The sequence below is a fragment of the Betta splendens genome, chromosome 10, assembly GCF_900634795.4.
Source record: "Betta splendens chromosome 10, fBetSpl5.4, whole genome shotgun sequence".
Lineage (NCBI taxonomy): Eukaryota > Metazoa > Chordata > Actinopteri > Anabantiformes > Osphronemidae > Betta > Betta splendens.
The window spans coordinates 9,824,102-9,834,202 of NC_040890.2; the positions used below are offsets into that span (position 1 = coordinate 9,824,102).

At 39.0% G+C, this 10,101-nt stretch overlaps 2 protein-coding genes across 2 annotated transcripts; one reads left to right on the forward strand and one right to left on the reverse strand.

Moving 5' to 3' along the window:
* Positions 1-139: 139 nt before the first annotated feature.
* uprt (uracil phosphoribosyltransferase (FUR1) homolog (S. cerevisiae)) lies at positions 140-3,717 on the forward strand. Its single transcript, XM_029166120.3, has 7 exons — positions 140-369; positions 904-946; positions 1,035-1,104; positions 1,304-1,366; positions 2,092-2,253; positions 2,850-2,948; positions 3,291-3,717. Exons 1-7 carry the CDS (start codon positions 140-142, stop codon positions 3,395-3,397), a joined length of 774 nt encoding a protein of 257 aa, XP_029021953.1. The 3' UTR covers positions 3,398-3,717.
* Positions 3,632-9,374, reverse strand: zdhhc15b (zinc finger DHHC-type palmitoyltransferase 15b). The gene is made up of 11 exons (XM_029166113.2): positions 9,214-9,374; positions 8,793-8,819; positions 8,600-8,694; positions 8,379-8,499; positions 8,003-8,072; positions 7,705-7,737; positions 7,500-7,620; positions 7,181-7,313; positions 6,900-7,026; positions 6,054-6,172; positions 3,632-5,406 (listed from the first exon to the last, which is right to left on the reverse strand). The coding sequence occupies exons 1-11, from the start codon at positions 9,329-9,331 to the stop codon at positions 5,363-5,365; spliced, it is 1,008 nt and encodes a 335-aa protein (XP_029021946.1). The 5' UTR covers positions 9,332-9,374; the 3' UTR covers positions 3,632-5,362.
* Between the last annotated feature and the right edge of the window lie 727 nt (positions 9,375-10,101).

Genomic DNA, 10,101 nt, shown 5'->3' on the forward strand with positions numbered 1-10,101 from the left:
TTAGTGACTTCACAACCAGGAAGGAAAGAGCACGTTGTCTCCTTTGTCAGACAGGGTAAACCCCTAGTAAGTGGGTCGCTCGCGGAGAAAGTGGCCGTAGCACAGTTTTAAGGGCAGAGCTGTGGATCTCGTACTCAGGATGCCATGTCACAATCAGCAGCTGAACACTATCAGCAGTGGCCAGGAGCACCCGATGAAGCAGGTACGGTTCGCAAACAGCAGCAGCAGCAGCAGCGCCGCCGCAGCGCCCGACTCTGAGCCCTGCGAAGCCCCCATCCAGCCTGCGAGCCCCGAAAACCTGGGACCTCAGCTCAAGCTGCTTCCTCTCAACGACCAGATCCGCGAACTGCAGACCATAATCAGAGACAAGTACGTTCACGCTCTCTGCTTTTAACACACGCACAAAATGCCGCATTCGTCTTTAATCATTTGATCAGAGTCGGGTTGCGTTATGGCGGAAATACGTGTCTTGGTTAATGTAACTATCAAGAAGGATACGTTTTAATGAGGCTTCTGGCTCGGATTATGAATGTTCTTTGTGTCTGTTGGCGTAGGTGTGAAGTTATTTATGAGTCTGAGCTGTGTCCACACTCATGCTGTCCCAATGAGTCATCAGTATAATCATAAAGGTGCACTTAGATCCCCTCAGTCCCGTCTTCATCCCTGCCTTGTGCCATGATGTTATTAATTTATAGATGGATTAAATTTGTCAATTGAACATTACACGGCAAATTTGATATGTAGCATATAACAAATCACTGAGCTGGAAACAGTTTTAAGCTGATACGGAGGATAGGGTGTGACACAATGAGGTAAATATTAAAAGAGACACTAAATCACTTGTAGCAGGACAAAGAGGAGTACTGGCAGTTATGAATTCATAATTTGTGTTTATTTTTCCAGGACAACCAGCAGAGGAGATTTTGTATTTTGTGCCGATCGACTGGTAAGGTTATGAACTAAATACCACATACTGTACTGCAACTCTGTGTGTACATTTATCACATGAATATGCCTTTGTTGTCAAACAACAGATCAGACTAGTAGTTGAAGAAGGCTTGAATCAGCTCCCCTACTCAGAGTGCACTGTGACCACTCCAACAGGTAAGAATCTTCCTCCTGTAAGTCAACATTCAGGTTTAAATGAGAAACACAAGCCTAAATGTGAGATACGTCTGGATGGAGCTAGATGGCGCTGATCTGTAAATCTCATTATTGAATACACTGCCATTGTTCTTTGACTGAGCTGACTATTACAGAACAGCTACGTATGTGAATGTTCCTACTTTATTTCATTCCTCAGGCTACAAGTATGAAGGTGTCAAGTTTGAAAGGGGCAACTGCGGAGTCAGCATTATGAGGAGTGGTAAGTTAGACCTGCTGCAGCACATCTACATAATTAGAGTCTTTGTACTGTAAGGGCATGTAATATGTCTTCCATGCGTTTGTGGTTTGTGCAGACTGTGCAGTAGTGCTGTGCTTTATGTTCTTTCCTTTTTTTCATCATCACGCTTTCATGTGCGCTGAATCGTACACTTTTTATGGACTGCCACTTCCTTTTTCCCAGAGAAATTGATTGATCATTTGAATCGAATATTATGAGCTGAGCATTGGGATACAGTTCTGTACTTCTCTACTTTGCTTTCTTTCTCGTTTTTTTTTTTTAGACTGGTATCATAGTCCTATGCAGAATCTGTAATCCTTTATGATAGCAATGAGGCTCATAAAATGTAAAGTGGAATTAAGTACATAAAAGCATAAAAAGGCACCACACACAGAACACCCGCACCTGCTTAGTCCAGACAGCAGTGGCATCTGGACTCGTACACGTGCGTAGACATGCAGGATTCTCCAGCATTCCAAGGGAACATGCTTTTATTACACACTTATCTGTGTGTTTATAGAGAGCTGGCTGAGCAGTCTTTGTTCACCTGGTGGTGATTCCTACTGGATTTATTGTGTGTAGTGTAGAGTTATTTGATCTGAGATGTAGATATAGGGCTACTGAATAAAGCACAACACTAAATAAATCCACATTTATTAAAAGGTCAATATTTTGATCCTACTTAAGTCTTGTGTGTTTGCCCGCAGGTGAGGCCATGGAGCAGGGTCTTCGGGACTGCTGCCGCTCCATACGTATTGGCAAGATTTTGATCCAGAGCGACGAGGAGACACAAAAAGCCAAGGTCTACTATGCTAAGTTCCCTCCAGACGTGTACAGAAGAAAAGTGCTGCTCATGTACCCCATCCTTAGTAAGTAACAGGGGCCTGAGCACGGCTTATGCTACTGATGACTCCACTGTAACACCTTCAGCAGCACATAAATGTCAAGAGATGTCCATTTTTGTGCAAATGTGAAAACAGTTTCATGTATTTATTCATTTTGAGAAATCTCCCTTGAGTTGACCTTCACTACCAACTCTGCATTTCCACATCATACGGGCTCATTCACACTGTTCTGATAATTATAGCTCTCATGGGGGAAATTATACAGTGCCTGGGAGATGGCCACCAAGCTGCTGAATAGCATAATGAGGGCCAACAAAAATAGTATCTTAATAGCCCTGGTTTCCCAGTGTCACAAAGCAGCATTTGTCTGTGCTTAGTTTTTGGAAAACGTGACAGGAGCCAGGCCAGGTTGGAGGTACGCTTCATTATGTCAGAATATAATATATAAAAGGTTACATAGCGAACAGATCAGAACCTCTTTTCACATGCTAATACAATGCAGTTGTTACATTGAGTTTATAGATTATTTTATAAACATTCACCTTTAGGGAAGTTTTTATTACGTACACACAAAAGCTGTTAATCGTACACCTAACCATGAGTTTTTATTGTGTCTGCAGGTACAGGAAACACTGTGATCGAGGCGGTGAGGGTGCTGATAGAGCACAGAGTCCAGCCAAAGCATATCATCCTTCTAAGCCTTTTCTCCACACCTCACGGTACTCCAACAGACAGCACACTACACCTAGCAGTTTAAATTTGGTTCCCAGAGAACTTGTTTCATACTGTCGCTTAGAGAGAATGTCTATTTAAATAATGAAGCTATTAAGCTAATTCATTTAAATTACCCTATCAAATTATTTTTTAAACGTTTCGGCATAAATTGTTAGCATACAGGGAAAATGAGCATGTAAACATGTCTGAGTTCAGCACAAGTCTGAGTTCAGCTCAAATCTTTATACTGCAATTTAGAATTAGGTAATTGGTATTTAGATTGATTTATTTATGTTGTGTTTTAAGCTGTCTTTTGTTTTATTTTAATATTCTTTCTTTTTTCCTAGGGGCAAAATCTATAATTCAGGAGTTTCCAGATATCACCATTTTAACAACAGAGGTCCACCCAGTTGCTCCAACACATTTTGGACAGAGGTACTTTGGCACTGACTAAACCAGGGACAACCTGAGGAACATGATCTGTGGTTTGTTTTGATTATATTTTTATGCTGACGTGTTTATTTAAAATATATTTCATGTTCTCCTTGTTGTGCCAAACACTGCTACTATCTCCAAAGTTCATCAATCAATAAAAATTATTTATATATATGTAGGTATACATATATATATCATCACTTATATTTATGTTTTTTGCTGTCAATACTGAAAACACAGAATCACTTCAGCGTTCAGGTTGGATCATTTTATTTCGCATGTTACATCAACTGATGGATCAATAAAGACTTTATATTTGTAAACAGACAGAACAGCAAATCTCCCTCTTTTTTTCTACAGGTGTTTTAAAAGGGAAAGCTCCACATTCATGTACCTCACGTCAATGATTCAGTAGGGACCATATGTGCTCTAGCAACGTTTAACTGCCGAGTATAACGTCATTTGTCACTCATAAATATCCTACTTCATAAAAGCACATCGCTTTATTGTTTTAAGTCACTGACAGTAGCAACGTATACAGACACCGCCTGCAGCAGTAAAAATGACAATAAATAGACACGACTACATGACACACTCAACATCCACATCTTTCCTAATGATTTCAAACACTGAATCATACATCAGAATAAAAAAAAGAGTTTGAATCTGCAAATTACTTTTCTCAGACACAAGCAACACTTTATTTGGCTGAACCAACAGGGTAGAAAAACTGTTTTGATGACGCAGTTAAGATTTCAATGTCAACCCACGCAAGGATTGATAAAGGCCCAGCGTTTTCCTCATACTGGATTAGTGGGTTCACTCATCAGTGGTTTTCAACTGATTACACTGTTTAGATACATACTGTAAGGGACAGAAGTCCATAAATCTCAATAGCAGACTGTTTCATTAGTATTAAAAAAATTCAAAATACATACATGTAGAAAAAAATCAGAACATCATATTGCAGAAGACTACTGACCTTTACCAACCAGTGGATGAGGTTCAGACATTATACATATCGATACATGTACAGTTAACTGCATGTTTACAAAGATCAAGAATCAGACAAGGAAGAACCTGTGTGTGATGTTGTGCCTAATATAATAGCTCGCTTTGCTTTCTCCACACAGAAGTGTCATCCTACTAATGATGGTTTATATGGTCGAAAACAAGGTTATGATAATTATTTTATTACTGACAGAATTATGCTTAATGCTTAATGCTGCCATTAATATGCCAGCATTAAAATACATTTGCCTTGAATCCTTTTTTACTTCACTAGGCTGATCTGACATTGCCAATGGCATTGAATCAATATTTAGGATGAATATGTGACAAGTACATTTAAAAGTACTCACAGGCAGAATACATTCAGAAATGAACTCCCATAAAATACAGGAGTTAAGAGGAATAGATATGTCAATAAGGCGCAGGTTAAATTAGGTTCTGTAATATGTTTATACATGACGGAATAAAATCAAACTTGTTAATGTGCTGCAAAACCCGAACAGGCAGAGACCAAGTAGTGAAATCACTACTAAAGCCCTCTGGAGCAGGATGGGTGTGAGGTCCGTTCAGATACTCAACTCAACACTGAAGCAGATGGATTTAAAAGAAAGCACAGTGACAGACAGAGGTTTTCCAATCACCAGGAATTTATAATCTCAAAGAGGCCTCTGCCTTGAAAAGAACAGCCAGAGGTAAGATGCCTTTTTTACTGAGGTCAAATGTCTATAAATCAAACTGATAATGTTAATCCATCAATGAGAGGAAAGGCGAAGCTGCTTCAGGCTGTGTTATATTCTTGACCATGTAGAACACCATTGTCAATGTGCCAATGGTTGATCCAGATGCAGGATTTCATTCACACGTTGGCCTTCAGATTTTGCCGTCCGTATGATATGGAATGCATTCACCTCACATGGTGTGCGATATTAATGTACATCCTCTGGATCAGTGTAAATTGTTCTTATAGAAATTATCATTCCTCCATCTCTATGGTAACAGACAGGTCTTGGTCCTCAACTAAAATGAGAAAGGGAATAAGTCGATCATGTGCATTAGCCTTTGCCATTCTTTTGAGTTTGAATTACATGTGACCACCAGGTGGTGGTAGAATGTTACAATCAGAATCCAAATATACTCAACAATTAATTACAGATGTCAACTGGATAAAATAAAGGCTTCCCACAGATCACTAAAATGTAATTTTACTGTACAAAGTCAGTCACAGCAGTAGGAATCTCTCAAAGGCGATGAACTGTGTCCTTATAATTGCTTGTGGCGCTAAAGGATATATGAAGGTGAACCGTTTATTAATTTACCATTGTTCCAAAGTGCCATAGAAGCTATAGAAAATGTAGTGTAGTTCCAGATCTAAGTGCAGTGTAAGTGCAGTGTTTTGGTAATGCGTGCTATTAAGACTGTAGAGATTATTGCAATAGTTTTAGTATAAATGTGAAAATCTGAATTAAATGAAAATTTCTTTGCCTATGATTTGCTAAAATTTAGTGTAGTCTCTAAAGTTACATAGGACTAAATAGTTGCATCAACCACCTCACAACATTTGGAATCTTTTGCTTGCTAAATTATTTAAAGAGTCAAATGATTCAAATTTCTGTTGTTTAATATATGACTGACAAAGCATTAGGATTGACTGTAAAGTGACTTACCCAAGCTTCCTTCCTCTGAGCTATTGTCTGACTCTTCCCACGTGTTTTCATTAGCTAATAAGGGGCTCCGTGACTCAGATGTCTGATTCTTCAAGGGGAAGCAGTGGCCATTCCCCTGGCTGACATGTACATGGACAAAAAAAGATGGATCTTTTTAATACAAAAAATTGTTGTTACCTACTTTCCTTCAGTTATCTTCTATCCTATGTTTTGATCATTAACAGTCATACCAAGATACAAAAAAAGTCATTTCCAATTTGTGTTTGGTGATAAAGTTAGTTCTGTTTTTTAACAATGAAACAAATATCAAAAAAACACTATGTTCCTTAGCTGAGAAAACTGATGAGGGTGATCATTTTGTCGGAGTGGCTGCAAGATGAAGTGAAGGATACAGAATGATTTCAGAAGCGCAAAATCCACCTTTTGTCGTGGCCCAGTCCAAGCTGAGACCTCAGACTAATGGAGGTGTTGTGGAATCATCTGACAAAAGCTTTTCGCACCAGATGCCTTAAGAACATGTGCTCAGGATGAAGAATGGTGGAAGGATTCTTCTGAAAGTTGTACAGCAGGTCTACTTTAGAGCTAAAGGGAAATCCTCCTATTGTTAACACTATCAAAAGGTGGTTCAACCAGTCACGAAAATACCATTGGCATTGATAAGGAAATTAAAGATCGTGACTGTTTTTATCAGCCTATTATTATTGTGCATGTTGATTTTTGTGACATATCATATTATATTTCATGACAACATGTGAAGCAAACCACAAAACCGCCAATATTAATATTAAAAATTAACCGTAAATATTAAAAAGGGCATAACTTGCAACGTCTTGCCAGTAAACTCACCTTGTGAATATAGGAATGACCCATAGTCTCCGATCCACTCCAAATACCTGCTCAAGGTTTTTACGTAAGCCCACATTGAAACCATTTTTGTCTGGTCCACCTACAAAAACTGGAGCTGAGAAGGCTTCTAAAAAGGAGAAAACACTGTGAGTCAGGAGATGTTTTTTTTAATGGTTAAATCTAAATTCATACCTTCAGCTAATTCTAAAGTCATTTAAACCTTGGGAGCATGTTAATGGGCAGATTCTAAGGAGTTTACCAAAAAATATGTAAAACCTCACCTAGAGTGGATCTGTTCTTGGCAACCAACCAACAGTGATAGCTAAAGAGAAACATGAGACTGACGAAGAACATGAGCGCCACAAACATGAGGAAGAGGACATGGAACTTCGCAGACCCATTTGGCAGGTCCCCCTGGGAGAGAGAAACAAGAGAACTGGAAACCTGAGAAAAATCATTTGCTTTAAATGAATAAAATTCAAAACAGGAAGTTTAAATCTACGTGGTTGTGAAATTGCAGAGGCGCTGACTAAAACTAAAACTGGTATGACTGCATGTGAAAATGTACTGCAGTAAACATATTTGGAATGTGACACTCACCACCCAGAATTTGAGGAAATACTGAAAGACTGTGGCTGCAATGTATACACAGTAAAGCATGGAGTAGGACAGGAAAAGCAGGAAGAACTTGTAGTTGGCGAAGCCCACACAATTGTTGACCCTAAAAGACAAAGACATTATGGTAAAAACAAGATTAACACATACCTCCAACATTACATGTAAACAGAGACTACTTACAACTTACCAGGGACAGTGATGATCCATTTTCAAGACACATCTTAAAAAAGATATAAAATATGTAAAGCTTACTTTATTTTACATACACAGAAGCAGTGAACATCTTGCCTAAATAATACAGTTTCTCAGGTCTTTCTAAAAGATAGAATAGCAGGATATTCTTTGTAATGTGATGAGGCACTGAAAATGTACTGTAGTGTGCCAACAAAGCAATACGTAATGATCCCAACACCCCTGACCAACAAATATCTGTTTGCCTAAGGCTATCTCACTAGCTGAATGAATCCAAGGAAGGAGTGACTTACGTTTCACAAACCGAGCAGTGGTGACAGCGGTCAGGCTTCAGTACCTGGCAGCGGTCGCAAAACCTGATAGCTAGAGACAAGAAGATGGCCAGCTGAGTTAACGACATCTGAGATGTCACTTACTTCCTACTGCCTCTACCTTAGTCTTAGCAATCAGCACTAATGAAAGAGGTACATTGGCTGATTACTCAAGATCAGGGATACACAAAGCTAATTGCTTTTGCCTACATGCTTAAAGCAGACACACATTACAGTATGTGCAACATTATGGACAAAGCCCCTTGTTACTCCAGTCATTTAGACATTTAAACTAAATACTGTAAGATTGTATGACATTACATTGAATAAGGAAAATACAGACTTGACAGAAAAGTACCTCCAGATTGAGCTCGGGTGTGGATGGGCAGTTTCTTTGCAATCTCAACCAGGATTTGTTTCTGTGCATCTGGCCTCTCTTCCAGTTCATATCTTTGCTTGTCAGAGTATGACAGCTGAAACTACAACCACAAACAGCCATAAACAAACAGTTTGTTGCGCATGTACCGTGAATAAATAGCTCTATGCTCAGACTGACGTAGTTACTGTACTACAGGATACCTTTTTGCATGGTGACGAAGGAGAGGTGAAGATGGACTTCCAGTAGGTCCAGGAGAACATCCCGAAGCAAACATGAAATACCAGTAGATATACCACTGGAAGTACAAACGCAAGGAAACAGCTAAATAACAATGACTCAACTCACACTGTTGTGTGATCGCAGCACTTATTTTACTCGGGAGCGTTAACTCACCTTTTTCTAATGTGTTGGTAAGTGTAACTGTAAAGAAAGGACATGGCAAAGTAAAAACACAATGTAGATCCCAGTGACAGCGTAGCTAACGCGAACTGTTTCAAAAAACATGGTTTTGATGACATCTCGGGTAGATTTACCGGCTATCACTAGTAGCCAGATTTACTGAGACACCACAGTAGTAACGTTAGCTTAGTCCGTGTATGAATACAGTTAACGCCGACCTGTTATTATTAAGGACAAAATCAATGGCGAGGGTATTTTTCGAGGTGAATGTTATAGTGATCAAAATAAACACAGACCCTCAACCACTTCCGTCTAGTTTGCTAGCTCCTGCTCTGTCAGAAAGCCTATTTTTGTCAACACTGCTGTGCGGCAATCTGCGTTGTCGGTCAGAATCACAACAAACGAGTATACTTACAAAGACATAGCTCAAACACGTAGGCGTAGTATGACCACAATACAACCGAGGTGATAATAAGTACAGGAATCCAGGAGAAAACCCTTTGACAGCATCTCAAACCTCTGGAGAGAGCCATAGTCCATCTAAACTGCGCGCGATCTGCGCTCGACTAACATTCCTGGGGTTTATCTATCGACCACATCGGGAAGCGATTAACCGCAGCGAGCCACCGGAACAGAATGCGGCAAAAATGTCAACAATCCATCCAGCTCATATAAATGAAGACCTGTGATAGACGCTGGTGTGTGTGGTTACAGAAAAATTAATCAGCAGTGTGAACTGGCTTAAAAGCAGCAACGCAAACAAAAGAGTAAATTTAGAAAATATGGTGTCAAAAAATGATGAATGAAACCTTGATGAATGACATTGTAGTTGAAAACTTTTTTTTTAATTTGTGTTTGCTCATGTCGCCCTTGTTTTTTCTCATGTTTAGTATGACGTCAGAAGCAATTTCATAGAAAATTGTTTTAAATTTTTTAAGAAAGCAGAGGTTGCCATTTTACACCTTTTACAGATGTTTAGCTCCATGTAGTACTGTATTATTATTATGATATACTACATGTAACTATTGCTCAAAATATTGCCCTTTTAAAAGCAAGAGGGTTAAATGATCCTCAAAGAAATTAAAATACCAATTTATACAATTTTTCTCTCAGGTTTTTTAAATACTTGCTATTTCAAACACCCATTTTTATTTCTTACACAATCTGGAAAGAAGCTGAGAGGGGGTGGTATCTTTTCAGATTCCATTTATCCCTCTTCTTCCTTACAAGACTGTCGTTGATTCATTAAAGTTCATGCATAATTTAACTAGTATGTTTTGGAAAACGTTTAATTTAGTTCAAT

Coding starts and splice junctions, on each gene's coding strand:
- uprt (XM_029166120.3), top strand. CDS start 140: ATGCCATGTCACAATCAGCAGCTGAACACTATCAGCAGTGGCCAGGAG. Junction 947..1,034: donor TATTTTGTGCCGATCGACTG/GTAAGGTTATGA, acceptor GTCAAACAACAG/ATCAGACTAGTAGTTGAAGA. Junction 1,367..2,091: donor AGTCAGCATTATGAGGAGTG/GTAAGTTAGACC, acceptor GTTTGCCCGCAG/GTGAGGCCATGGAGCAGGGT.
- zdhhc15b (XM_029166113.2), bottom strand. CDS start 9,331: ATGGCTCTCTCCAGAGGTTTGAGATGCTGTCAAAGGGTTTTCTCCTGG. Junction 7,738..8,002: donor CACTGCTCGGTTTGTGAAAC/GTAAGTCACTCC, acceptor ATCTTTTTTAAG/ATGTGTCTTGAAAATGGATC. Junction 5,407..6,053: donor CTCAGAGGAAGGAAGCTTGG/GTAAGTCACTTT, acceptor TTCTCATTTTAG/TTGAGGACCAAGACCTGTCT.